At 34.5% G+C, this 27,779-nt stretch overlaps 6 protein-coding genes across 6 annotated transcripts; 4 read left to right on the top strand and 2 right to left on the bottom strand.

Annotated features, from left to right (window-relative positions):
* Positions 1 to 1,217: 1,217 nt before the first annotated feature.
* Positions 1,218 to 2,299, top strand: LOC107793208 (uncharacterized). Its single transcript, XM_016615505.2, has 3 exons — positions 1,218 to 1,377; positions 1,481 to 1,555; positions 1,656 to 2,299. The coding sequence occupies exons 1-3, from the start codon at positions 1,321 to 1,323 to the stop codon at positions 1,980 to 1,982; spliced, it is 459 nt and encodes a 152-aa protein (XP_016470991.2). The 5' UTR covers positions 1,218 to 1,320; the 3' UTR covers positions 1,983 to 2,299.
* Positions 2,300 to 3,121: 822 nt separating this feature from the next.
* Positions 3,122 to 6,101, top strand: LOC107793213 (zinc finger CCCH domain-containing protein 39-like). The gene is made up of 2 exons (XM_016615511.2): positions 3,122 to 4,027; positions 5,597 to 6,101. Exons 1-2 carry the CDS (start codon positions 3,433 to 3,435, stop codon positions 5,791 to 5,793), a joined length of 792 nt encoding a protein of 263 aa, XP_016470997.1. The 5' UTR covers positions 3,122 to 3,432; the 3' UTR covers positions 5,794 to 6,101.
* A 1,372-nt stretch (positions 6,102 to 7,473) lies between these two features.
* Positions 7,474 to 10,215, top strand: LOC107793209 (PHD finger protein At2g01810-like). The gene is made up of 4 exons (XM_075256574.1): positions 7,474 to 7,830; positions 7,946 to 8,195; positions 8,238 to 8,244; positions 8,373 to 10,215. The coding sequence occupies exons 1-4, from the start codon at positions 7,533 to 7,535 to the stop codon at positions 10,089 to 10,091; spliced, it is 2,274 nt and encodes a 757-aa protein (XP_075112675.1). The 5' UTR covers positions 7,474 to 7,532; the 3' UTR covers positions 10,092 to 10,215.
* A 127-nt stretch (positions 10,216 to 10,342) lies between these two features.
* LOC107793211 (uncharacterized) lies at positions 10,343 to 15,595 on the bottom strand. Its single transcript, XM_016615508.2, has 5 exons — positions 15,458 to 15,595; positions 14,853 to 15,084; positions 13,065 to 14,623; positions 12,210 to 12,952; positions 10,343 to 10,803 (listed from the first exon to the last, which is right to left on the bottom strand). Exons 4-5 carry the CDS (start codon positions 12,915 to 12,917, stop codon positions 10,522 to 10,524), a joined length of 990 nt encoding a protein of 329 aa, XP_016470994.1. The 5' UTR covers positions 12,918 to 12,952; positions 13,065 to 14,623; positions 14,853 to 15,084; positions 15,458 to 15,595; the 3' UTR covers positions 10,343 to 10,521.
* LOC107793212 (uncharacterized) lies at positions 13,909 to 15,700 on the bottom strand. The gene is made up of 5 exons (XM_075256572.1): positions 15,662 to 15,700; positions 15,458 to 15,573; positions 14,853 to 15,084; positions 14,513 to 14,623; positions 13,909 to 13,965 (listed from the first exon to the last, which is right to left on the bottom strand). The coding sequence occupies exons 1-5, from the start codon at positions 15,698 to 15,700 to the stop codon at positions 13,909 to 13,911; spliced, it is 555 nt and encodes a 184-aa protein (XP_075112673.1).
* Positions 15,701 to 22,530: 6,830 nt separating this feature from the next.
* LOC142182321 (uncharacterized) lies at positions 22,531 to 25,782 on the top strand. Its single transcript, XM_075256571.1, has 4 exons — positions 22,531 to 24,105; positions 24,268 to 24,338; positions 24,427 to 24,697; positions 25,336 to 25,782. Exons 1-4 carry the CDS (start codon positions 22,531 to 22,533, stop codon positions 25,780 to 25,782), a joined length of 2,364 nt encoding a protein of 787 aa, XP_075112672.1.
* The last annotated feature ends 1,997 nt before the right edge of the window (positions 25,783 to 27,779 follow it).

Raw genomic sequence — 27,779 nt, 5'->3', positions numbered from 1 at the left:
TCGTTGTTTTCATGTAATTTGGACTTTAATGATGAAGTCGATAACAATGTCTGTGGTTAGGTTTTGACATTAATTTATTTGGCAAAATTAGTAACTGAGTTTAAAAAAAGGTTTTGACATTAATTTATGGCAATTAGTAACTGAGTTAGAAAAAAAGTTTTGACATCAATTTATTTGATATCAGAACCGCCTACCGTTTTCATATTTTAATGTTGCCGTGACGGATTCATGGACGTGCCCAATTTGATTTTATCTAGTTGAGGATTGAGATCTGCTTTTTATTGGTCGTTTATATTGCCCTTTTTTGGGTGAGTTGGCTCCTACTTTAACAGTGCAAAATTACCGACAAAATAAAAACAACGGGGCATTTTTGTAGGCGTTTCAACATAAAAATTGTGATTTTTGACAAAAATTAGTATTTGATGTCAAGTTGAAAAATGATATTTAAAATTTAAAATTTAAAATTATGTTTGGATATGTATTACATTTGATAAAATATTGTAATATTGTGAGTGGGAAAAAAAAATCCACAACATAAGATTTTGGTTTTTGAAAAATCTCCAAAAACTTACAAATTTTCATGGACAAATATATTTTTGAAGAAAAAATCCAAGAAAAAGGAAATTTTTTTTTATGGCCAAACGGCTCCTATCTCCCTGTCATGTTTCTTTCTTTCTTACATTTCACGAGATGAATTTTTTTTGGAATAAGTCTAATGACGTTAACTTTTATTTCGTTTAAAAGGACAAAAAAGACACTCTTTTTCATTCAACTGAAATAAAAAGAGAATTTTGATGTACAGTCAATGTAACAATGGACCAATGGCCTATCTGAATATTGTTGTAAACGAAAATGAATTTGAAATTATTTCACTGTGAGTCAACATGTTTGTGTTTCCCTGTGACTACTCTGCACAGACTGTTGTAAATAAGAATTACCAAGAAAACATAAACCACAAAGAGAAAGGTCAAAGAAGCTAGCTAAAAGAAATTATTGGCTTATTAGTCTTTATTTATAAGACAATTCGCCGAAGCATTTGGTCCGTAACTATATTTCTCATTATAATACTCCCCAAAATAAACGGATGAATAATTCGTTTGACATATTCTTGTATACGCTACGCTAGGAGAGATCAAGATTTCTAGCATTGTGCCATCTGTTAGAATATGCATTCATTGAGGTAACCAATTTTGCATTTTGAAGCTTATAAATTCACCAATCCAACTATTTCAAAATGCATTCCGTTTTTGCATTTTGATCTACAATTACTAGTGTGACACTTCTAAACACAAACAAATTAAGTACCAAAACCAATTAACCATGGCAAGCCAAGGACGTGACAATCTTCATAGCATCCAAATCCCCGGCCAAGCTCAGGTTTTCCTTTAAATTCTTAACCTTCCTTTACCCATCTGAAGCTCTGCTTTTTCTTTATACTAATACTAATACTACTAACATTCTTTTTTTAAACCAATTGTAGATGAGAAGGGAAGACATGGTGAATCAACCATCTGACATCCATAACCAAGGCCAAACAACCAACTTGCTTCAAGAGGTAACATTTCTAAATTTAGTATCTTGATGCGTAATGATCAATTAAGTGACTATATAGAAGTTTAAAGAATGATTAAGTTGAGATGTTATTAATGTTTAAGACGGGGACAAAAGTGAAGAACATAGCACACGGAGCAGCAGATATGGCTCAAGGAGCAGCAGGAAGTGCAGTGAACATGGCTCGAGGAGCTGCAACTGGTGCAGCAAACATGGCACACGGCGCAGCTGGTGCAGTCAAGAACACTCTAGGAATAAATCCTGATTCCCACAACACCACTGACACTGCTACTGGTGGCAACTATTTCAATCATCCAGGCTCTATCAACTACAATGATGCAAACACCAACACCAGTGTTCCAGGCGATACAAATTACCCTGGCAGCTTGAACTTTCCTACCAACTCAATCAATCCCAGTACCGGCATTTAAACCCGTTATTCAAGAATTCTTATCATACCTTTGATTATCGGGATTCATAATTTTTCTTCCCTGTTTTGTTTGCTTCTGTTTTTTTAGGGGAGATTGCAGACTGGAGGAGCTGTCCCTCTACTCTCAATCTTCTATTCTTTCCCTGGTATAAAATAAGCTTCAATAGATGGCCCGAGTTCTTTTTTCCGAGAGAATACATTGAAGTTGAAAGATGTTGATTGACCTGCGTATTTGCTTTAATCTTGTTAAATTATTTGTTTAAAGATGTACCCGGATTCTGCACCAACGTTATTTGTTCTCGTTTTGCACCCTTGCTATATTTTCTCCTCCGATCCCCCCTCCCCACAACCACCACAACATTAACTATACTAGTACAACTCAATCACAAGTTGGTTGGGAACAAACTAATAGCAACAAAAATAGATTTAGATTATGTGATGGAGGGTTTTGACAAAATAATACTCCTTTCGGTACACTTTAATTGATTTTTTTGACTGTTTTCACGCATATTAAGAAATCTATATTTTAACATTAATTAACAATGAAATTGACTATATTAAACTTAATTTGTTCATTGAAGATATTACATATACTCTTATGCTCTTTATTTCAAAGATAACTTAAAAAAAACAAGTTAATTCATTCTTGATATTTGAAAAAATTAAATACCGTGGACCGCAAAAAAAATAAAAAATTAATTAAAATGAACCGGAAGAAGTAACAATTAAAGTAACAACACAATGATGATGTAATTTGCAAATTCACCTATTAGGAAATATTTTGATGATAATGTGGTCACGCGGATTCAAAAGCAGGATGACGCTTTTAATATAGTATAAATAAGACTAAACATAAGTTACTCGCATGATAGTTGTGATATTAAATACTATTTCCTCCGTTTCAGTTTATGTGAAACATATTTCATTTTTTATCCGTTCCAAAAAGAATAATTCCTTTCTAAATTTGAAAACAATTTAGCTTAAACTTATCATTCCACCCTTAATGAAAATTATTTATAACCACACAAATACTCTGGCCATGTCCATAAATATTCCAAAGCAAATGGTTAATGGCAGAATGATGCGAATACGGAGTATGTATGCCACATTGTTATTCGCACCCAGGCCTCTTTCGACGTCGTTTTTGGTCATCTAAGAAAGAGGGAAGAGCATATCATAACACCTGTTCCGCCGATTTGCTTTCTGCTTTTCTGCCAAAAGGACTCCCACTACACTCGTTGATGTGTACCGATCGCCCCATTTTGCTCATGTTAACAGTCATTTTTGCTCTTTTGATTTCCATGTTGAAAGATAATCTGAGCATTCTCCAAAAATTTTAGATAGAAGTAAAGTTTAGCACAATGACCATCTGGATCACTTGATTTTAAACTCCCACAAACGCATTCAAGCAAGTTTTACTGATTTTTTCAAAACCCTAAGTCACTTTGAGGATGAGTATGCCTGCTAATAATTTTGGAATTTCTTGTAAGCATGAAGAGCATTCTTCTAAGCAATGGCCTCAGTATAACACGAGTGGTAAAAAATGTGGGTTTAATTCTAATGCCGAATGTCAAGCTTTTAAGAGACCCAGAATGATGAATTCAAAAATGGGGCCGGAAGATAACAGGACAAATATGGGTATGACACTTGGTCCTCAACCACCATGCTTACAATTCCAAAGGTGGGGTAGCTGCCGTTATGGTGGCGAGTGTCGTTATGCTCATATTACTGGGCCTCTGAACGGCATTAGGGTTGGGGATCAAAGAAATCTCAGTAAGCCGAAATCATGTCATTTTTTCGATAGTGGTAAAGATTGTCCATATGGAAATAAATGCCATTTTCTTCATGAACGTAGTCAAAAACTTGAGGGAGGCGTAGGTTTCTGCAGGGTTAGCTCTGCGATAAGCATTGCGACTAGTGGGAATGAACCCAAGAGGTCTGTGGAGTTACGTAAAAATTTACTGAAGACCAAGTTTTGCGTCAACTGGGAAAGGACTGGTAGCTGCGCATATGGTTCAAAGTGTCAATTTGCTCATGGGAAAGCAGGTCTTTCCACAACTATTAGTTCATTATTGAATGTTTACATCCCTGTTTTGTCGTTCATTATTTTGATTAGTTACTTGAGTTGATTTCATGTTGATTAGTTGATATTCCATGTCTTTGTCCGTAAGCTGTTTCTGAAAATATTTTTAAGTCAGTTAATGATTTATTATTAAGAACATGTGAAAGTTTCATTATGTCTATTAGGTGTTGGATTTTTTCCTCGAACCTTTTGCAATGTCAAAAGGATTTGCATAAAGCAAATTGCCAGAGTCTTTGTTCAAACTATGCAGAAAATAAGAAGCTTAGGAGGCATGGTTAATGTACAATTTCCTGTTTTCCAACTTCTATTCTCCTATCTCTACCAGGCGCCTTTTTCTCCTTAAATTTCTGTTTAATTTATTTTTGTACAAGACATTTTGGTGACCAACATTCTAATAGCAAAGTACCTGTCTGTTTATATGTTAGTAGATGTACTTTTAGTTGAACGCCAACTATACGGATGGACATGTATTACGAGTCTATGTTCAAACATGTCATGAATACTCATGTTTGTCTTGCAAGTAATCACTTCACCCTGCTATCTATTTATGTAAAAGATCACACTAAGCTGTCTATACTTTCTGCTCTCAGCTGATGATTTGCTTCTGATACTTTCCTTATAGCAGGGGAAGATTCAAATATTGCATTCATTGCTATTGAAGCTCTCTTCTAGAAATTTCTTGAGCTTAGTTAATACAACACATAACAATGCAGTTTATTTGTTGCATATAAGAAATTGTCTGTTCTATTCTATGATTTCTGCCAGACCATTTTCCTCTTTTCGTTTCTGTTAGGCATGTATTTGTGCCAGACATATTGGTGACGGACATGCTATTACCAAAATACCTGCCTGTCTAAATGTTGGTAGATATACTTTCAATTGGATTTCAACTAGAAAGATGGACTTATATTACGAATCTATTTTCATAAATGTCATGGACAGCATGTCTATGTGGCTTCACCCTGCTATCTATTGATCTGAAAAGATCACCAGTCTAAGTTGTCTAGAGAATCTGGCCTCAGCTGTTGACTTGGTGCTAATACTTGATTCCTTATAGCAGGGGAAGATTCAATTATTGCATTTAATGGCTAGTGAAGCTTCTCTTACAGAAATTTCATGAGCTTAGTTATTAACACATGTTGCTGCAGTTTTTTCTTGGATATTTCTAAAATGAATTGCGACTTCTGCTGCCAGAATTTATAAGGTGCTGATATTGTAAATTTCTGTGTGATTAGGAGGTGGAGTTTTAAATTTTGTTCTTAGGTGTAAAGGATTAGAATGGTTTATGTGATACAAGTTTTATGTTAGTTAATTATGCAATGTGCTGCGTTTAGGCCTTGGTCAAAAACCTATATCTCAGAATTCTTGTAGATGCTATTGTGTGAAATTCAGCACTTCACATAAGATGGTAGAGCCATGCAACATTTTTTCTTTCTATATATGCTTTTTTTCTTTGTTTTTTATTTACCTATTGTATTCATCTTTACTTCCTTATACCATTTCTAATTTGTGATGCTTCTCAATATTGACAGAACTGCAGACTCTTGGTTCTTCCAATACACTGGAGTCGTTGGGAAGCGCTGGCATTTGTGCTCCAGCCAAAAATGCAGCATCCGAGTGTAGATTCTTATTCAAGTGGACGAACGTACAGAAGATCAGCCGGATCTATGCTGACTGGATTGAAAGGGTGCAGCTTGTCCCGTTATCATCACACACAGTGGAGAACTGAAGAACCTGAACTTGTGGCACTTTGATCAATTTTTGAAGTGGTGAATTGGGTGACCTTTTACATATGCAGGGGCCACAGTTTTGATAACTCTTTAGTCCAAAATGCTACTTGCTTGGTGTATTGCACTTTGTTTTTAGTTTGAAGAAACCTGCCTTGTTATTGTCTCGTGAAGTGATGTATAGTGTCACAAATCAGAATAGGCTCATAGGTTCAGCAATGCATGGTAAATGATGCAAGTCAAAAGTATAGTCTGTACACCAATAGGTTCAGCAAAGATATACACATCCAACGGAAGAGGACTTCGTGAATGGAATTCGGGGTGTCTTGTTATTTAGCTGCGTCCATGGAGTTTTCTATTTTTATCCTTCTATTTTTCCAATTTTTCCTAGTCTCATTTGTCTTTTTTGATTGCATTCTCAACTTCTCAGTCCTTTTGTAATCTGAAAGCGTAATACATTTTTCTTTTTCCTCTGGGAAAGAGCTGTCCAAGATTGCAATCAGTAGCTGTTTCAATTGCATTCAAAGAGTTAATACGCCCTCAAGATGGGAATCTAATAAACTCTGAGCAATTTTCAAGTTTCACAATTTCACATGCATGATTAATCTTTTTTTAAAATTGTTTTATATCATCAAACTATGAGCCCGTTTGGATTAGCTGATTTGAAATAGCTGATAAGCATTAGTTGCTGAAAAGCACTTTTAAGTGCTAAAACTTATTTAATAAATAAGCAGTTACGTGTTTAGGTATAAGTGCTGAAATTGATAATAAGTTGTTGCAGTATTTAATAAAAAAATTGATGATAAGCTCTTTTTCTATTAAAATGATTTAAATAACCTTAAAACTCTTTACACTTATAAGGGCATAATCTTTAAAATTTTAGATTCCAAATCGATTCAAATACGAAATATTCTATTTGTCATTTTATTTTAAATATAATTGTGCTTATATAAGATAATTTTTATGATAAATATAATATATTTTATGATAAGAATATAATCATAAGTTATAATAATAAATTGACAAAAATTTCTCAGTAAAAAATAAACCTAAATAAGACAAAATATTTGAGGTCATGAGTATCGATGTAGGAGTTTTGTTCGAAAAAGGAATATTTTAAGTATAAAATAGTAAAAAATTTGGTCAAACTTAAAGTGCTTATAAGCTAAAAATTAAATTTTTGGCTTATTTTTAACTTATAAGCACTTTTAACTTTATCAAACGCGTAAATAAGCCAAAAAGTGATTTAGCCAAACACACTCTATGTGGACAAATTAGTTGCAATTCAAACATTAATCGACTCAACTTCAAAAAAATCTTTTTTCTTTCTTCAACTCAAAAGTCTGAATAACTTAAGTATAGTTACAATTTACCCCTGCCCGCTCCCACCCATCCCCTTGTTTGGGGGGGGGGGGGGGGTTGGAAAGATCTCGCGAACATGAAACAAGCATTGCTCCAAACCACGTGAACCAAAAAAAAAATTGAAAACAAAATCAAATATTTAAAACCTGTTGAGCCTTATTTACCACAGTACCCTTTTTAAAAATTTCAAAACCCCAAATTCAAACTTCCCTCACTGTGCATTTTCCCAGGGCTAAATTGTAAATTCAGAACTGGCATCATCAATATAGAGCGCCAAAACGTAAAAGAACATAACCATAAAATCCGAACACACTCCCAAAATCCAAACTGACATTCTCAACAATTTCTCCAGAAAAAACGACTGAGTGTAGTTTCTGCCATGGCTTCTTCCACCATTATTGAAGCCTGTAAGAGTAGAAAGAGAAACCGAAAGCCATTTGTATTCGAAACATTTGCAACTGGAAACTCCATTGACGGTTTTTCAGGACCTTTTAAAGACAATATTCGAATGTTCCTCCAAGAATTTGCTAATATTGAAGATTACACAGTCGCTGGTTTTCCAATTTGGTCCACTTGGTTGATTTCTAACTCAACCGGTGCAGTTTTCCCACTCTACACCATTGAAGAAACCACTCAACTCTCTCTTCAACCTTTCTGTGATCACTGCAAATTCTCTGGTAAAATAATATGAACACTCAATTTTCATTCTGCAAATTGATTTTGAATTTTGTTTGTAGTTTTTTTGTTTATTATTATTGCTGATTGTATTTTTTTTTTTTTGGGTTGTTGAAGGATGGGGTCACCATTATGTGTCGAAAAGAAGGTACCATTTGATAATACCGGCAAATGAGAAATGGGAAAAGCCATTGGGAAGCGATTCATTTGAAATCGGTACTCATGTTTTGCATGGTTTGATTCATTGCAATGGTTATGGCCATTTGTTGTCCATTAATAATGGCGTTGTCAATGGGGATTCAAATTTGCTCTCTGGAACTGATTTCATGGATTTCTGGGATCGTCTTTGTACAATCTTCAAAACCAGGTAATGAAGTTCATACTGATAAATCTTAATCTGTTTTCATAGTTTTTATGTGAGAAATTTTTCGTCCTAATATAAGAGTTTCGTGATCTAAGTAATAAAGCTAAATCATCAAAACTTTCTGAAAAGAGGAAGTAGTATTATTTGTATGTGTTTTCCTTAGCGTATGGAACATTTTAGCTGAAATTGAAGAATCATTTATGTTATTGTTATGATTATCATTTTGGCAGGAAAATTTCGGTGAATGATGTGTCAAAGAAGAGAGGTATGGATTTGAGGTTGCTTCATGGTGTTGCTTATGGACAATCTTGGTTTGGAAAATGGGATTACAGATTTGGCCGTGGAAGCTATGGAGTGACTGAGCAGAAATATGAAATTGCTGTTCAATTCCTAAGCTCATTAGGACTTGACAAGATTTTGAATGATTTCAAAAAGGATATTCCGAAAAGAATGAAAATCAAGCAGATTATTGGTACCCACAGAGAATTGAGTGAAGTCCCATTGATCACAATCAGTGACTTGTTCCAATTCATGCTTGCTTTTAAGTCTAAAGCTCCGTTTCATAGCAAGATGAAGCTTGAAAATAGTGATGATTGCTGGTGTGATCCTGATATAGGAGAGAAAAATAGGCCAATTAGTATGGATACATTTGTGAATTTGATGGCTAACAATGATTGTAGATGGCCTGCTAGACGGCTAGAATTTGTGCTAATAGTGATTGTGAATTTGCTGAAAGAAAATCAAGAAAATGTGAACAGAAATTATGGGATGACAAGGCAGGACTTGAGAGATGAGGCAAGAAAATGCATTGGTGACACTGGTTTGATTGATTTTGTGCTGAAATCTATCAGATGTTTTCAATTGGGAAACCAAATTATTCGTCGGTCCATTAACCCAAATACTAAGTTATTAGAATTCACTATCCATGAAGCTGCTACTAAGGAAGCAGAATCAGTAAGGTTTCCATTTTTGGACATGGATTCTGGTTGCAGGTGGACTGAGAGAAAGGTGAAAAAAGCTGCAGAGTTTATTTTGAAAATCTTGAGAGCACACAATGGTGATGGTGCAATGTCTAGGCAGGAGCTACGTGACAAGGCTAGGACAACTATTCGTGACACCGGGTTGATTGATTACGTGCTGAAATCCTTAAACAAATCCATGCTGGGAAACAAGATCATTTTTCGATCAAAAAACCCGTCTACTAAAAGGATTGAATTTGCATTTGAAGATATTGTTGATGCAAGCAGAGTTGACAACATTGAGTTAGACTTCAATATTGATCAAGATCTTGAGTACTTGTATGAAACAGTGCTTTTGAGTTACCCAGGGTCTGACTCGGTGAGTTTGGCTACTCGGGTTGTCTTGGACAGCAAGAAATTTGTTAAAAAGTGGAAGCTTGAGAATCAAGAAAGCCAAATAATGGCATTAACATGTAAAGTCTTGCCGAGTTTCGACGAGTTAGAGAGTGAGTTGACACGGCCATTGTCACCTGGTGTTGTTGTTTATGTTCCCCCTTGGATTACAATACGTGAGCTTAAGGGGGTGGCACAATTTGCATTAAGGGATACTTATTGCATAATGCAAAACTTTGTAGTAACACAAATTGGTGGTTTGAAGGGAATAGAGGATAAAAGGATGCTATCTTGCGCAGTGGGCAGAGATGCACACGTTTGGGTGAGAGGGCGTGGGCTGGACTTGGATACTGAATTGAGGTATGAAGGTGGGCCCATAAAGTTAAAGGTGGATTGCATTTGTGGGGCCAGGGATGATGATGGGGAGAGAATGGTAAATTGTGATGCTTGCCAAGTTTGGTTTCACACAATGTGCTCTGGCATTGATGATCATGAGGAGGTACCAGCAGTTTTCTTGTGTGAGAGTTGCAGAAAACTTTTAATTTGATATCAGATATTAGTAGTACAAACTGAATTATCAAATCTAATACTGTAGATTTATCAAAAAATATAAACATATTCATGAATTATGCTGACTGGACTGAAAGGCTGCAGCTTGTCCTGTTATCACTCACGTGCAGTGGAGAACTGAAGAACATGAACTGGTGTTTAGTAGGTGACCATTTGTGTAAGCAGGGGATAGTTTTGGTAACTCCTTTAGTTTTAAGATTCTGTTTGTTTGATGTATAAGCACTTAAGTTTTTAGTTCGAAGAAATATGGCTTTGTTATCGTATTGTGAAGTGAATGCATTACTTTCACTAATCAGAACAGGATAAACCAAATTACTAAAGAATTACAAAATGCTACCATGATTTGATCACTACACGCTATATTTGCACCCTTATATAATTTAAACCGTAAATATGTTTTGGTGTCTTTATGTATTCCTTTCAACTGATTTTGCAAATTCCACGGTTGACCTAGCCAAGGCATCCATTGGGTCGACACATTTCTTTAAAAGAGGATCGTCTGGAGGTAACAGGTCACGCATGTCATCCGAGGCAATTATTATAGTGTTAACTGCCCTCACAAGAAGAACTTGTAGCGAGATTCTTAACAAATTCTGTGCCCCTTCAATGTCCTTCCTGTTTAAGGCTTCCACTGCAGGGATTACGGTGTGTTCCATGGTCGCCTTATCTGGTAGCACAACTTCAAAACCCTACACTCAGTAAGAGAGGCATCAAAAATTGATAATCAGGGATAACTCGAAATAATAAATCAAATCACTTAAATACAGCATTGTCTGGCAAGTGCACATATCCAACACTTAAAAGCTTCATAGTTAGACAAATGATAAGGAGATTAAAGCACTGTCTTCCAAAAACCTACCTACCCCCGCATCTTTCATTGTGATACCTAAAACAGTGTGCTTTCCTTTTGTCTTTGAGGCATGCCTCGAAAAAGTATTCAGTTCATAGCAACAATACATAGAATCTTGCTTAACCAACACATTTCCACGACTCTAATGTTCCATTCCCAATTTAATGTTACTTATTGTACTTGTATTGCCTGACAATGCATATCAAATCAGGCTGAAGAAACACATCTTCTTCACTATCGTATCGAAGACTTTTATGGCAAAGATGAAACCTCCATGTTTTTCCGTTTGTTCTTAAGCTATTTTTTAAGAAAAATACTTCCATATTACTTTGGTATTATCTAAACTGCAAACTAGCTAGGTCCTCCTATGCCACCCCATGGAGAAAAGTTGGAAAATGGAACAGAAGCAGCAGTAAGAAAGAATACAAGAAGACAGGGAAAGGTTCTTCTCTGCAATTGCTTCTTTGATTACTTGAAGGGAAAAAAGGGGAGCGGGTTGGTCACTGAAAAATAACTTTTACTAGGTTCTGTTTTCTGAATGACACTAAACATACTTGGAATCATGCAGGGTCAGCAGTCTACAAACTGAGGGACTCGGAAATTGTCAGTATATGCATACCTATAAACGCAAAATCAATGCTCTATATAGCACTGTAGGAAAATAAATGGAACGAAACTGCTGAAATATTGGTATCCTATACACTATTGCATAAAGAGGTTCATAAGACGACATGCCAGAAAGGTTAAATGAAACAAAAGTGCTGAAATATTGGTATCCACTACACTATAGCCAGAAGAGGAGCAGAAGACTACATGCCGGAAAGGTAAAAGATGCTGAGCTGAATAATTTCATTGTAAACTGGTGGTCTTTTTGACAAAGAAGGATCACAATAATCTCATCTTGACCAGTGAGATTAATATATCGCAGAACAGCCGGATAGATAAGAGCGGATGCTAAATGGATATTTCCTATCTCATGGCACTCAAAGCACAAGACTGACAAACAACTTATCCAAAAACATACCCCCAAAGTCCAAATTATCCAACATAAGTTCTCGAAGCACCACAAATTCGCTAGTTAAAAGGTTGTTACAACAGGATAAATAATGATTGGTAACACAGACTATAGGAAAGTGGGTTGTTTCTTACACTAGTCACATACTGAAACTAGAGACACATATACAGATAGTTGAAACAATCACATAAAAGTATGACATAAATAGTTCCAAGAACCACTATCAATACCTCATTTTGAAGCTTCTCCTGATAAACTCCAGCACTCAAAGTTGCATCAGAAGCTAGAACTCCAATTCGCAGAGTACTCCCGGCTTCTAGTGGTCGCAAATTCAATTCTTTGAGCTCCTTGGCCACACACTCGCCCATATGAAGGACAGGAACTGAAGAACCTTTTGTCACCTCATCATGCCAATAATGTGATATGTGACAAGGCATGACAATGCATCGAGCGCCAGATTTCTCAAGAAAGATCCTTTTATGCCTTAGATTTTCAACAATTGAAGCATGATCCTTTTGTAAGTTCTCATTTCTACCAACGAGAAACGAACTAGGTCCCCTTTCGTGGAATGAAAGCTCTTTGTTAAGAACTGGATCAGAACAAAGAACAAAGGGAAGGCCATTCCCTCCATCTTTGGAACTCCACGTGACAAGCTTCCTCACAAAATTGAGAGTGGTTCCAGTGGATAGCCCCCCAATGATCCCTACTGCATTTTCTTGGGTGAGCAGAAAAGCAGAATCAGGACGCTTTGAAGCCGTATCTAAACAAGAATTCTCCATTGAGTGGGCAAAATTGCTGCTTTCTTCAGTTTGTGAGATTATGGATGAAGCTGGTGTGGCCAGAACTGAACTTTTTCTTGTTCTGTTATGGGTATGGTGGCTGCTCATACGAGCTAATGTACATGTTGAATAATTCAAGGAGTTTAAAGACATCATCATTGTTCTCGACAAAGTTCAGGCCAACTCTTTTAAACCTGAGAGAATGAATCTTTCTTTTTGGTTCAAAATGTATGTCAACTTAACAAAACTGCAGAAGGGGTAGTCCTCTTAGATCTAATTTCAATGAATAAATTACCAATTTTTTACCTGAAAAAGAAATCTTGGATTTCTCAGAAAATCTTCCTATACCCTCAAGATGGAAAAGAAGACTTCTGCAGCAAATTTAGAAACACCCCAACATCAGCTAGATTTACACTGGCTAGCCATTAGAAGCATAAAAACACTTCGGCAAGTGCAAATCTTCTGATGATTCTGCTAATATCAGCTTCCATGGATGTAGCACACTCCTCTAGTTGGGGGGCTGGGGTGTATGGAACTCTTAAGTTCGAGATTCTTTGTACCAGAGAAGAATAAAGGAATCTAATCTAAAAGGCAGAAACTTTTTCAAGTCGTAACAAGCTTTTCCCGAAAAGAAATTCAGAAAAAGCAAAACCTGGTATGAAGCGAAAACTCAACTACTTTTCTTTGTAATTGAGAAGAATACTTAGTAGGAAGGAAATATATGCAAGTGAGTTGGCTCCGGTAGTAACTATTCACCAATCAATTACTCCACTGAGTATAAGTTCTAAAGGAATCTCTTTATGTTTTATCTTTCTCTATCACGCTTTCCTATTTGCTGAACAAATAATTATAACATGGAACCAAATACTTAACAAAAAGACAGAATTCCTTGTTACCTAGTGTCGGATGGTGCTTGTCTTGCTGGGTCCCCCCCATATGATTCGTGCAGGGTCCACAATTAGTTTTTCTATTGAAAATACCACTCTTTCTTTTGCATATAAGTTGCTGGTGTTTATAATGCAAAATTAAAGATTATTTGCAAAGGGAAAAACAGGACTCAATAAGACTTCTAAAGGAGCAATCATAATCTTATAGAAACATAGTATTAGTTACCATGATCGAGGTATGAAATTTAATACATCAATGACTGTTACAAGTTCCACTGACTCAGCATTTGGTACTTGTCAGCATTAAAATTGCTGAGATACTGTAATAATTGTATGAAGAAATGTATGAAGCTGGGATGATGGCACGATGCGTCAGAAATGTTCCAAATATATATTTATTTAAAGAAAAAACTGTATGATGTATAGCTGTTCTATTTCATACTGTTTTTGGACAAAGCTCCAATAATGCTGATAAGGAAATGGACGATTAGAAATAAAAGAAGAAAAAAATTGACGTTTCTCTATCATACTGTGAAATAACTGTTCAATGTCACTCCTACAATAATGTTGAAAGTTGAAACCCCACAATCTCATTTCTTGGAAGCCAGGTGGGGGGAATTGAGAGCATGGGAACAAAAATAAGTATTGCAACCTAAATATATGACAACGTAAATAAGAAAGTGATGAAATCAACTAGCATATCTAACTCTAGTTATATTTTGCTTTTTGTACATTTCTAAGAGAGGCCTTAGGTTTGGAGAAACGGATCAGCTTTGTGACATCTGCTCTGATAGAAAAGAAGGCAGAAAGCAAACCAATTATCATGGTTGGGTATATAACTACACTATTGGAATTTCTTAAAAAGACTTGCTTGTCAAGACCCCATGTGATGAGAAGGATCCCAATAAGACTGAATCTCCCTGATTTCATTAGACCCAAAAATGCTCCTGCCACTGACAAATAACTTCCTACTATAACCTGTGACATCCAAAACCAAGTATCATAAAGCAGAACAATTAAAGAAGAACAACTCCAAGCAGTGACGGAGCCAGTAATTCATTCAATAGTTTATATACAATAAAATAAATATTATCTTTTTTTTTACTATTTGTACAGTATAATTTTCCGGTAAAAGAAATTCAATTAAACCCCTTGTCCGGAATAACTCCACCCTTGCCCAAAGAAGCAGTATAAATTGATAACCAACCTCTAGGTTTTGGAGGTCATGTGTTAAAGGAGATTCCTTCATGTTGGTGAATTTGTACACTTTTAGAAGGTTGTCATAGCTTGGGATGGGGCTGTTCTTATAAATGGCCTTTGCTACAGCTCCTGGGTAAAGCAGGGCTCTTACCAAACCTCCAGGAATAATTCCATTCGCGTATAATAAAGACAGTGACACATCAATAGGTGTGGTACATGTACCAATTCTACATGGGAATCTGCAAAGAATTACAATCAAAAGTCATAAATTGTTCTTGAATTTGAGTAACAATGCTAGCATTTTAATTTTCCCAAAATGCTTAGGCTCGAAAGTTTCATAACGCAAGGAACACTGTCGTAGGCAATTGTTCGAATAGTTAACGTACATTAATTGAAGGGAGAACCAATTAATTAATAAGGTGAATCTGACGCCTACCTATCATTAATAATTATCCTAATCAAGAAATTTGGTTAAGACTTTTATCAAATTAAGATTCAAATATATTCTAAGAGGAAAGGCATTTGGCGTCCATCTGAAAACATAACAATATCGGGATCCCTATCTCATGAAATATTTGGTGCAGAAGCAAATGAGAAGGTATTTATTAGAACCTGAAAAGTGGGATTTGGAAGATTATTAGAAGAAAGTATAGCCGGGAAGCGATGAAATAGACGTCCCGTGCCCATTTCTTTGACGCAGACGCCATGCCGATTGCCAGAAACTGTTCCTGAAAGAGCCATAACCTTTATTCGGAAAAGGAAAAGAAAAAAGAAAAGAGAAATGGGGAAACCAATTTTTTTGTGGGCCACTAAGACCCTGAAGGGCCCATCTCCCATCACTTGCGCTGCTTCCATCATTTTCCTCCTCTCTCTTCTTTTTTGTTTTTGGTTGGAAAAATAGTCAAATTATCCTAATATTATTTAAAACGGAAAAGGGTTCAAAATGCCCCTAAACTATTGGAAAAGGTTTAAAAATACCCTTCATCCACTTATTGGGCTAAAAATACCACTTCATCCACCTTTTTAGTTCACTTATGACCTTTGACCGTTAGGTCAATGCTAAATTAAAATAATTATTATTCTTTTTGTAAAACATAAAAAAAAATTGCAAAATATTTTTATTTTTTAAACTAATGCACCAATAGTCCACTAATTTGGTAAACTCTTCTACTTTTTTTTTCATTTTTACAAAAAAAAATCAGTTTTTACAAAAAATATTTTCGTTTTTAAAAACTGAAAAAAATATTTTCAACAAAATATTTTTGTTTTTGAAAAATATTTTTTTTCATCATTTTTTCAATTTTTGTAAAGCATTTAGTTTTATTTTCATTTTTCAATTTTTTTTAAAGAAAAAATATTTTTGATTTTTTAAAAAAACTGAAAAATGAAAAAAAGAATATTTTTCAAAAACAAATATTTTGTTGAAAATATTTTTCCAGTTTTTAAAAACGAAAATATTTTAATAAAAATATATTTTTCTGTTTTTATAATTTTTTTCCAGTTTTTACAAAGAAATTCTTTAAAAGAAATGAAAAAAAATATTTTTTGTAAAAACTGAATTGTTTTTTGTAAAAACTGAAAAAAAGAAAAAGAAGAAGAAGAAGACTTTACTAAATTAGTAGACTACAGGTGCAATAGTTTAAAAAAACAAAAATATTTTGTAAAATATTTTTTTTAATTTTAGAAAAAAAATAATAATTATTTTTTAATTCAGTATTGACCTAACGGTCAAAGGGCATAAGTGAACCAAAAAGGTGGATGAAGGGGTATTTTTAGCCCAATAGGTGGATGAAGAGTATTTTAAACCTTTTCCAATAGTTTAGGGGCATTTTGAACCCTTTTCCGTATTTAAAATACAATGACTTTATTAAATTATTATTTTATTAAAAAATTATCTAATTTTTGCTCTTGACCCCTAATGAAATTTAAATTTTAGTTAGAATTGACAAAATTAGATCTGCTTTATCGAAAAATTTGAAGAGGTCATGTTGGAGGTCAGTTAATGACAAAGACAAATACAAAATAATTTTGCTAACGATGAGAATACGAATAAAATAAAAGTCTAACGGAGAATAAAATTGAACACATTTAAGCAGTACAACAACAACTATTGTAATATGAATCCTCACGACCATATTTTTTTATTTGAACTAAACTCATATTATCATCATACCAAATAAAATAAGAGTAAAAACTGAATCTAATATATACAAAAAATAGTAATATTCAAAATTCTCTATATTTTTACTGGTTTTTCTTTATAACCTTTTCCGTTTTTCTTTTCATCCGCTTGCATCATTTTCTAAGTATGTATTTTTTTTAAAAAAAATAAAGGAAAAGGAATTCAAAGTTCTAATGACAACCAAATCCTCAAAAGAACTAGGCGGCGTGCACGGAATTTTTTCCCTATTTTTTAAAAAATAAAAAGGAATCTTAGGTTCTAATGATAACCGAATTCTGGAAAGAACTAGGCGTGGACGGAATTTTTTTTCTTAGGAAATTACGTAAATTTCAAGGGACTAAGACGTTTTCTTATTCTTTTACATTAAGGATAAGTCCTAAACAATCATTGTTCTTACAACTTTAAAATATGGAATTTTTATATTCATATGCCATATAGTAAATTATATTACTCTTAATACTTAACTTTTAATATAATTATCTTCTATATACTTAATTACCATTTATGTATCATTTTAGGATTTTAATAGTATTAATTAGTCTCCCAATTTTACTCAATCATATATTCCCACTCCCCCAAGTTTCTCTCTCCAAATCCCACCACCTCACTCACGTATCAAACCATATCTCACGATCTCCTCTTCTAAAACCAACGAAAATCTGTAATCCCTCCACCATTGACAACCATTAAAAAGCTTTGAAGTTTTGAATTCGAATTTGAGTTTTCAAAAGACATTTATTTGTTTGGATTGTTGCAAAGAATTGAGAATTGTCTCTACGCCTCTCTCTATCTCTCAACCCCAAATTTCAGTAATATAAAGCAAAGGAAAAGAGAGCAACAACTCCACCATTGACATCTACTAAAAAGTTTTGAAGCTTTGAGTTTGAATTTGTGTTTTCAAAAATTATTATTTGTTTGGATTGGACGTTGTTGAAAATAATTGGGAATATAGTTTGGAGTTTATATCTCAATTTTGAGGGGTTTTGGTGAAGATTAGACATGGTTTTGATTGAATTTCAGATTGAAACTCGAAGAAGAAGAAGACATGACATATATTATATTGCAAAAATTGTAGAAAAATTATAGGTTGTTGTTTATTTATTTTTCTTTTATTCATTTAACTATTGTATGGAAGTTGAACAACATTGTATAAAAATTGTATTTAAGTGGTATTATATTGTAGTTGTATATAACTAAGTAGAAATAATGTATGAAAATTGTAGATAAGTTGTATAATATATAATTAGTTGTATGAAATTTATTTTTACTATGTATAATTAGTTGTATGAAATTTTTTTGTCTTGGTATACTTGTCCTACTTCAATAAAACTTGGTGTACTATCTGTTATTATTATACTTTCATATTCCTCTATAACGGGAGATGTTGGCATATCAAGTAACTTTAGTGTTCCAGACGAACCTGCATGAAAATAAAGATAAATACTGTTATGAACAATTTGTAGGAATTTTGTAGAAACATTGAAATTCTGTATTTCATATTAATTTTTCAAATGATATGTAGTTTTATTGTAGAATAAATGTAGAAATTTTGTAGATATTGTGAAAATCCATACTGATATATATATATATTACTCTGACATGTAGTTTATTTATATATATATATATATATATATATATATATATATATATATATTACTCTGACATGTAGTTTATTTTGTAGATAAAATGTAGATAAAGTGTAGGACATTGATATACAACCAGAATTTGATAGAAAATATAACAGCACAAACCTACAACTGTGTTCTCATTGGTGATACTCAATTCCATATTGAAATCGCGAACAGTTATACATAGCGGATATGATCCTAAGTTTTTGTTTTCCTTTTTCGTCTCCATGTATACACAACTACAATATAATACCACTTAAATATAATTTTTATACAGTGTTGTTCAACCTTCATACAATAGTTAAATGAATAAAAGAAAAATAAATAAACAACAACCTACAAATTTTTCTACAATTTCTGCAATATAATGTATATCATGCGTTCTTCTTCTTCTTCTTCTTCTTCTTCTTCTTCTTCTTCTTCTTCTTCTTCTTCTTCTTCTTCTTCTTCTTTCAATATGAAATTAGCCAAAACCAAGTCTAATCTTCACCAAAACCCTCAAAATTGAGATATAAACTCCAAACCATATTCCCAATTATTTTCAACAACACCCAATCCAAACAAATAATGATTTTTGAAAACCCAAATTCGAATTCAAAGCTTCAAAGCTTTTTAATTGCTGCAATGGTGGAATTGCTACTCTCTTTTCCTTTGCTTTGTATTTGATTTCTATAATTTTTTCGGATGTATCGATCATTAATTGTTGTGCTATTGTAGAAATCAATACACTATAACTCGCATCCTCATCGACTACAATGCCATCGACTTGAAATTCTCTAAATCTCCCATAGCTATCCAAATTCCCATTCAGTTGTAGCATAATTGGGATTTTGGACATAATTGTGTTTGTTGCAGAAGAATTGTAGAAGATTTAGTCGTTTTGATTTGTGAAGTCAGAAAAAATGTTGAAACACAGTGTATCGCAAAAACAGAGTCGCTAAATTTAGAATCGAAATAGCCGATAATATTAATGCATGATTTGCGTTGCAAAATATCTGAAAGAATATTTAATTCTCCAATATTAGCGCACCTAAATAAGGAAGCCTACAACTACAATGATTCCTTATTTAATGAATTGTCTATATTTTGTAGAAATACTATTAGCATGGCGGGTAAAATGCAAACTATGAACATATTTGGTAATATAGTTTCATATCACTACTACAAAAAAGGCCTTTGGCGGCAATTATTTAGCGGCAATAAGGCAATTGCCGCTAATAAATTCTTTAAGCTTAAATATTAGCGGCATATGACCATTAGCCACTAAAAAATAACCCTTTATCGGCAATAAAAATTAATTGCCATTAAAAATTAAAAATAACCTTTAATTTATGCCCAAACTTTCAGCACAACAAGTTTTTTTTTAAATTTCCCTCCCCCAAATTATTAATCTTTCCCTCCATATTTTTTAGAACAAAATCGAAGATTCCCTCCAATCAGTAATTCAGCGGAAACCTATTCCTTCTATGATTCCTTCATCGACTTGAATCAGAAAATTAGGAAATATGATTCCTTCATCGACTTGAATCAGAAAACATATTCCTTCATTGAACTGGAGACGGACGAGACAATTTGTTGTCAAAATCGCACTTATATATAGGTCGTCGGCCAACCTTTTGCCCAGATAATTGCAATTCTTTCCGAGGTATTTTCTCTGTTTTCCCAGCCAATGCGATTAACAGTTGAGTTTTGGATTGTGCTGCTCGATTATGCTCTATCATCGTTGTTAGTATTCTCTGTTATATCCGTTTCTCACTTCTATTTTCGTGTAGGTTTGAAGATTGTTTCAGAACTCATTCTTCTCCTTCAATTTCTTGTATTTATTGGCAAAGCAATCTGCTTACCAGGTACGAATTTGTGCCTTCAACTGTTGGGATTTGAAATTTGCGAAAGTTCAATTTTTTCGGCATATGCCCGTTGTTTGTGATATCCGACTGCTGTTAAATTGAGGTGGGATGATTGGGTTTATTCCTCCTCTGTTCCGTGACTGTTTTTCTGATTTTTTTCCTCTGTTTTCTGCTATTCATGTGATTATTCAGAAATTTCTAAGTGTCGTCGATGCATTGAATCTACCACTAGTCGAGATGTTGTGTGTAATTTTCATTGTCGTCGATGCATTGTGGTGTCAAATCTTTATATTTTCATTGTCGTCGATGCATTTGTTCCTTTGTATGTTTTCTGTTATTCTTGTCATTGTTCAAAAATTTTCATTGTCGTCGATGCATATCTGTTTCAAATCCTCCGTAGTCGATGCATATCACTGTTAAAGTTATTTGAAGAAAACTACGAGGCTGCATCAGAAGCTTATTCGCAGTATACTCAGATTGTTGGTTTCTAGTTTTGAACAAAAAGTGGGTGGTTATCTTTCCTGTTTTTGTTTTTCATCGTCCTTTTCACTGTTCAAAAGGTTCCCCTTCGTCAGGGAATAACAGGTAGGAGGGAAGAAGAATACAAAAGGGTGGTTAAGAGGTTCCTTATAGATATACTAAAATATGCATCCCCATTCTTTATCCTGGTGTCAAGCTTCCTGTATCACTTATATCTTGGTAAGAAAGCTTGATGAGCACTTGTTGCACGAACTATTGTCAACAAGTTGTTAAAGGTGAAATTGATGTAACTTTCTCCATTAAATAAACATGGAATAAGTGATCTGAAGGAGCTGTTTACATTTTGTATATCTGTTTTCCCTATCATTCTTGAGTAGAATATGCCATGTATAAGCTTTTCAACTACATTTTCATGATAGAGATGCAAATGCCTACAGGAGATAATAAGTTTTCCAACTATTCTTGGTATTGGCATTGTAAAAAGATGCTCAATCGTGCTGATTATTCCACTAAAAACTAAGAAGAAACTTCTCCTTTTTGTTTATTTTACACCATTTTTTGGAATTTCCCGAGCAGGTGGGATCATATTCCTTGGTAACATTGAATGCTTGCATTTTTATTGTTTGAAGAGAAATTCAAATTTCTAGGTTTAATTCCTTTACCTTGTCAATATGTAGTACCTGTAAACACTAAACATTGATAAGCTCAGTGAAGTTTTTGCCTTTTTTTCAATTCTCTAGTCTTATTCACTACCCAATATTCCTTCATTCACGTTCATGTAAACTACATCCAGATAGCGGTTGAATAGTCTTTTGTGGTTAAGTCTCTACACCTTTTAGATGACTGTGTTCTGCCTATGTGTATTTCCTTAAGTAATACAGAAGACTTATGCCTGAGATGAACTTTATGATTAAATAAATTTCCATTTAATAGTTTTAATTGTTAAAATGATATTTTTGAGCCATGGAATTACCTGCTAATAGGATGGTTATTTTATTTTAGCTACATTTTTCATTAATTCCACCTTTTTACTAACACATTTTTAGCTCTTTCAGTAATTATAGAAAAGAAAAGACTATCTTGAACGTCATGGACAATCCTACAAATAAAAGATGGATGTATTGTGAAAGAGTTAGTAAAGAATATTTGGATGGAGTAGAGGATTTTTTAAATCATGCCTTTTCTGAAAAACAAGATGGAGAAAAAATTGCATGTCCTTGTACGGAGTGTGTGCTTATCCATCAAGTAAATCGGGCTACAACATATGATCATCTTGTGGTTAATGGTATTATACCATCCTATGATACTTGGTTTTGTCATGGTGAGTCTCTAAAGGGATCAAACAATGCTGAAGCAAATAATCGCAGTCAGTCAACTCAAAGGGGTGATGATATGAGAGGAATGATACATGATGCATTTGCAGGTGTTACACAGTTCATGGATACCGACGTTAGTGAATTAGGTGGCGTATAGCATAACTTACAAGAGAATACTGCTCATCCATCTAGAAATCAATCGCATCCAGAGGTGGATAAGTTTGAACGGCTCATGAAGGAGGCAAATGAAGAACTATATCCAAGATGTAAAAAATTTAGCAAAATGTCCCTTTTGATGCATCTGTACCGTACAAAATGCATGTTCAAATGGTCAAATGAATCGTTTAATGCTTTGCTTGGACTATTGAAGGATGCGCTGCCTGAAGGAGAAAATTTTCCTCCTTCTTTCTTTGAGACTAAAAAGATAGTTGAAGGCTCGGGCTTAAAGTATGAGAAAATTCATGCTTGTCCCAATGATTGCATGCTTTTTAGGAAAGAGTTTGCTAATAAGAATGTCAGTAAATGCAATGTTTGTGGAGCGTCTAGATGGAAAAATGATGCTAGAAAAATCCCAGCCAAGGTTCTAAGGTATTTTCCTTTAAAACCAAGGCTACAAAGACTGTTTATGTCTTCGGAAACTTCTAAAGCAATGTGTTGGCATCATGAAGAGCGCAACAAAGATGGAGTTCTACGACATCCTGCAGATTCTGAAGCTTGGAAAAAATTTGATAGTAGATATCCCGAATTTGCTGGAGACCCTCGCAATGTGCGCCTAGGACTAGCTTCTGATGGGTTCAATCCATTTGGCACAATGCGAACTGCTCATAGTACATGGCCAGTGATTTTAATGCCATATAATCTTCCTCCATGGATGTGCATGAAACAAGAGTTCTTCATTCTGTCCTTACTTATTCCTGGACCCAAAGCGCCTGGCAATAATATCGATGTATTTTTACAACCTCTAATAGAAGAGTTAAATGAATTATGGGATGTTGGGGTAGAAACATACGATGCCTCTATTAAGGAGATATTTAAAATGCGAGCAGCTCTCATGTGGACTATAAATGACTTTTCTGCATATGGTACTCTATCTAGATGGTGCACTTATGGTCGGTTTGCATGCCCTTCTTGTAACATAAACACTCAATATAAAAGGCTGAAACATGGCAAAAAGTTTTGTTACATGGGGCATCGACGCTTCTTGAAGTCGGGACACAAATATCGGAATGATGCAAAATCATTTGATGGGACTAAAGAAACAAGACCTGCACCTTCTCCAGTATCTGGGTCAGTAGTGCTGAATCAAGTTAAAGATATAAAATTTACTCTAGGCCAGTCAAGTGAAGGGGTAAGTGGGGTGATGAAAAACACATGGAAAAAGAGAAGTATTTTTTTCGATCTTCCTTATTGGAAATTTAACTTGGTGCACCATAATCTTGATGTGATGCACATAGAAAAGAATGTGTGCGATAACTTAATTTATACACTATTGAATCTTGGTAAAAAGTCTAAAGACAACTTAGAAGCTCGATTGGACTTGAAGGAGATGAAAATAAGACCAAGCTTATGGCCTCAATATCGAGCTAGTGGGAGAGCATATCTTCCTGCTACTTTTTTCACAATGTCTCAGCAGGAAAAGGAGTTATTTTATGAAGTACTACAAAATGCCAAATTTCCAGATGGCTATGTGTCTAATATTTCACGTTGCGTTCGCAAACGAAAGTTATCTGGGCTAAAAACTCATGATTGTCATGTTATAATGCAAGAACTTCTTCCTCTTGCCTTGCGGAGATTTGTAGATAAAAGAGTAAGTTTAATTTTAATTGAACTATGCACATTCTTTCGTGTTTTGTGTAGCAAAGAGCTAAAAGTAGAAGAGTTAAACCTACTTGAAAAAAAAATCCCAGAAACATTGTCTACTATGGAGAAACTCTTCCTCCCAGGATTCTTTACTGTTATGATACACTAGGTTATTCACTTGGCAACTGAGGCTAAACATGCGGGACCAGTACATTATCGCTGGATGTATCCAATTGAGGGGTATGTAGAATATCACTGAATCTTTGTTATATGTCTTTAGTTGTTAAATACTCTAATATCAAACTAATAACATTACTTTGTTCCATAGGTATTTGGGTACTTTAAAATCATATGTTCGTAATCGTGCATGTCCTGAAGGTTCAATAGCAGAAACATACATAGCAAATGAGTGTATGACATTCTGCTCACGATATTTAGAGGGTGGAGATTCAAGGTCTTATTATTCAAGAAAATGGAGTGATGAAATTGAGCATGAGACTAATAAAGAAGAATCTCTTTTTCCTACTGTTGGGGAGTCGTACGGTAGAGTAGATGTATTTGAGTTGGATGACAAAACATGGTTGCAAGCACATCGGCATGTACTTTTCAATTGTGAATCATAAGTCGTTGAGAATTATAAAAAGTAAGTGTTATATCTATTATTTAATATATATATTACTTATTTTATAACAAAATATATATATATATATTTCATAACAAAATTGATATATGCGAGTTACATGTATAGGGAACATATTGCTGAAATTAAAAGAGCACATCGTAAGCGTCGTTTGACACAACATCAAATTGATCGTGTGCATTTCGATACATTTCATGAGTGATTCAAGGAGCAAGTAAGTAGTAGGACTAAGTCATTGTTTATGTTAAATTATTATCCTTGTACAAATATCCACATTTATAGTTGCATCTTTTATTTGGTTAGGTAAAGGAGTTGGAAGCCACGTCTAATATCTTAAATGATGTTAAAATCCTAGCATAAGGACCGAGCTACATTGCAAAAGATTCAGTGCGTTCGATGTTAATAATGGATATCGATTCCGAATAAAACAAAGTGAAGAGTTCAATGAGACACAAAATAGTGGTGTTATGGTCGTTTCAAAGACTGAAAGTTATGCAAGTACAAGTGATAATGCTCCAAAATCTGCAAATATCACATATTATGGCAGATTGAATGAAGTTAAAATACTATGAGAAATTTAAGGTCATCTTATTTAAGTGTGATTGGGTTGATGTAACCAAAGGTAGAGGAATTAAGGAAGATGACTTGGGTTTCACACTTGTGAATTTCACACACCTGACAGACTCTGGCGATCGACAACGTCATGAGCCCTTTATTTTTGCAGAACAAGCTCAACAAGTAATATTTGTGCAAGATCCTCAAGACCATGAATGGTTTTTCCCTAGGTTAATTAAACCTCGAGAAATTTTTAATATGGGAGAGGAAAATAGTGTGCAGTTTGAGTCATCAACGCAAAGTGATGCCACTGACTTGGCTCTTTTAGAAAATTCTTGTGTTTTAGAAGATGGGTATAATGATTGGGTAAGAAGTGGTGTCGATGGGATAATAATTGATACAAACGTAGATTCTCAACCTTCTCCAAATGATGGTGAAGCTAATGTTGAGGGAGAAAATAACATAGAAAATGAATGTGATTCTGAATAAGGTAGGTGGTACTTATAGAATATTTTTGTTGCAAGTGTTATATAATAAACTCTAAGGGTGTTATTTTTTTGAATATTGGATGTTTGAGCAAATTTATTATGCTTTCTTCTGCTTATATTTTGCTTATTGTATCCATTTAAATGTGATATTATAAGGTGGTACTATCACTTGATAATTATTTTCCTAGTGCATAAATAACTCTTATCTCTAGAACAATATTTTTCGCAAGGCTTTGTTTGCGTTACCTGAGTTGTTGATATTTTTCACATATTGAGATTTGGATGATGCTTCCTCATGTTTTGCTAGTGGCCTGCTGATTTGTTGGAGTCAATCTAGTACTAATATAGCGTAATGCAGCAAGATAAATTTTTTTCATTTTGGAGAAGGAACTATGCGAACTAGAGGTCGCAACCGACTGGTAATTGAACAAGACGACGATGAAGATGTGCGACCTTATATTGAGCATTTGATGGATGTTCAAAACCATTCTGCAACCCAGACTTATATTGATCAGTTGATGGATAATCAAAACTCTTCTGAAGACCAAGCACATGATGATCAATCTTGTGATTTGAATAGTTCTGCTGGTGGTACTGAAGTTCAACGAAGTGATGATGAATCAGGTAGCACTTTTCTCTGGAATCATTTTCAAATCATAATTGTGTGAATACAATGGTTAATCTAACTCGTTTATATAGTGTAATTAGCAACTGTGATTTTTTGTAATTTCTATTGTGATATCGAACTAGTTATATAGTGCAACTTGCAACCAAGTAAGAGGGTGTCTTCTCTGAGTGTATGTGAAATTGTAACATTGCATCTTGACATTAGTTGCTTGACCGGGTCGAGGAAAATTGGATACCATCTCTGCTAGACCAACAAATGCTGACAAAGGGAGATTAGGATCTTTTGCAATTTCAGTATGGTATCCATCTACTAGCTTTGCCACCATCAGTTTTGAAGCTTCCGATAAAATCCCAGGTTACTGTCAAGATGCATCACCCAGCCCCAGTCCTCTTCATCATCCTCCTCTCGTTGTTCTTTCCACAATTTTGATTTAGCAACCATGTTCCTCACGTTTGCTCGTATAATTTCGTTGTTATTTCCAGTTGAAATCATGAGCTGTCCAGATTCCCCTTCAAACTCACCAAAAGACTCTACTGATTGAGAGGGGATATCATGTACGGAAGTATTTAATGTTACCAATGGTTGTTTAACCATAGCAGCCTCCATCATCATCTCATTCTGAGCATTCTTAATAATTTGTTCTACCTTAGGATTGGAAAAATGTAAAACTGGTGCATTGGAGCTATGTGCTTGGATGGTTATAAGTTCAGCTCCCAAATTGTTCTTTGAATGAATTCGTCGAACTCCTATATTTTTATCCAAATCAGCATTGCCCTGCTCTTCTTGTTCATTACTGGACCTTAGAACTAGTTGTTTGGACACCATATTATCACCACCAACTGTTGCCTTTACTTCAGGATCCCCACAGGAGCTATGTGCTTGGATGGTTAAAATTATAGCCTTTGCACCTGGTGAGTTGTCATAGTTTATTGACCCATTACCTTCTTGTAACTGACCATTTGAGATTTGTTCAGCAGCAGCCAAGCCTACAACTGCATCTACTCGATTAACAGCAGTCTTTGAGCCAGGATTAGTTTCTAGAATTTTTGCAGCACTAGTAGATGGTGTCATCAAACAATCATATAACTATCAGATAATTATAGTGTTATTAAACATATTTAACCATATAATTTTTTGCCATTTGATGACCTTTGAATCTTCTATTCTAGGTAATTTGGAGCCAAGAAAGGTTCGTGGGCCTACTTTACTAAAAGATATTTGGAAACTTCCTTCGGGGAAGGTAGTTGATGTGCCGTTTAATAATCGTAACCAAGCTATTGGGGAAAAAGGTCGAAAGCTTGCTAGCTTTCTAGGAATCATTGCAAGAACTCCAGAACTAACACCGTTACATGTAGATGATTGGAGAAATT

The sequence above is a fragment of the Nicotiana tabacum genome, chromosome 6 (assembly GCF_000715075.1).
Source record: "Nicotiana tabacum cultivar K326 chromosome 6, ASM71507v2, whole genome shotgun sequence".
In the NCBI taxonomy this organism is placed as follows: domain Eukaryota; kingdom Viridiplantae; phylum Streptophyta; class Magnoliopsida; order Solanales; family Solanaceae; genus Nicotiana; species Nicotiana tabacum.
The sequence above is the reverse complement of the archived record's forward strand: the minus strand, read 5'-3'. Positions and strand labels throughout refer to the sequence as shown.

Excerpts from the sequence above, each read along its gene's own strand:
- LOC107793211 (XM_016615508.2), bottom strand. The coding sequence starts at position 12,917 with ATGATGATGTCTTTAAACTCCTTGAATTATTCAACATGTACATTAGCT. Across the intron at positions 10,804-12,209 it reads AGGAGAAGCTTCAAAATGAG|GGTTTTGAAGTTGTGCTACC; the intron begins GTATTGATAGTG and ends TACTGAGTGTAG.
- LOC107793209 (XM_075256574.1), top strand. The coding sequence starts at position 7,533 with ATGGCTTCTTCCACCATTATTGAAGCCTGTAAGAGTAGAAAGAGAAAC. Across the intron at positions 7,831-7,945 it reads TGATCACTGCAAATTCTCTG|GATGGGGTCACCATTATGTG; the intron begins GTAAAATAATAT and ends GGGTTGTTGAAG.
- LOC107793208 (XM_016615505.2), top strand. The coding sequence starts at position 1,321 with ATGGCAAGCCAAGGACGTGACAATCTTCATAGCATCCAAATCCCCGGC. Across the intron at positions 1,378-1,480 it reads AAATCCCCGGCCAAGCTCAG|ATGAGAAGGGAAGACATGGT; the intron begins GTTTTCCTTTAA and ends AACCAATTGTAG. Across the intron at positions 1,556-1,655 it reads CAACCAACTTGCTTCAAGAG|ACGGGGACAAAAGTGAAGAA; the intron begins GTAACATTTCTA and ends TTAATGTTTAAG.
- LOC107793212 (XM_075256572.1), bottom strand. The coding sequence starts at position 15,700 with ATGGAAGCAGCGCAAGTGATGGGAGATGGGCCCTTCAGG. Across the intron at positions 15,574-15,661 it reads TGGGAGATGGGCCCTTCAGG|GAACAGTTTCTGGCAATCGG; the intron begins GTCTTAGTGGCC and ends TGGCTCTTTCAG. Across the intron at positions 13,966-14,512 it reads CATGGGGTCTTGACAAGCAA|TATCTCAGCAATTTTAATGC; the intron begins GTCTTTTTAAGA and ends CAATTATTACAG.
- LOC107793213 (XM_016615511.2), top strand. The coding sequence starts at position 3,433 with ATGAGTATGCCTGCTAATAATTTTGGAATTTCTTGTAAGCATGAAGAG. Across the intron at positions 4,028-5,596 it reads ATTTGCTCATGGGAAAGCAG|AACTGCAGACTCTTGGTTCT; the intron begins GTCTTTCCACAA and ends CAATATTGACAG.
- LOC142182321 (XM_075256571.1), top strand. The coding sequence starts at position 22,531 with ATGAAGGAGGCAAATGAAGAACTATATCCAAGATGTAAAAAATTTAGC. Across the intron at positions 24,339-24,426 it reads TGGATGTATCCAATTGAGGG|GTATTTGGGTACTTTAAAAT; the intron begins GTATGTAGAATA and ends TTTGTTCCATAG. Across the intron at positions 24,698-25,335 it reads GGTTGCAAGCACATCGGCAT|TGTGATTGGGTTGATGTAAC; the intron begins GTACTTTTCAAT and ends ATCTTATTTAAG.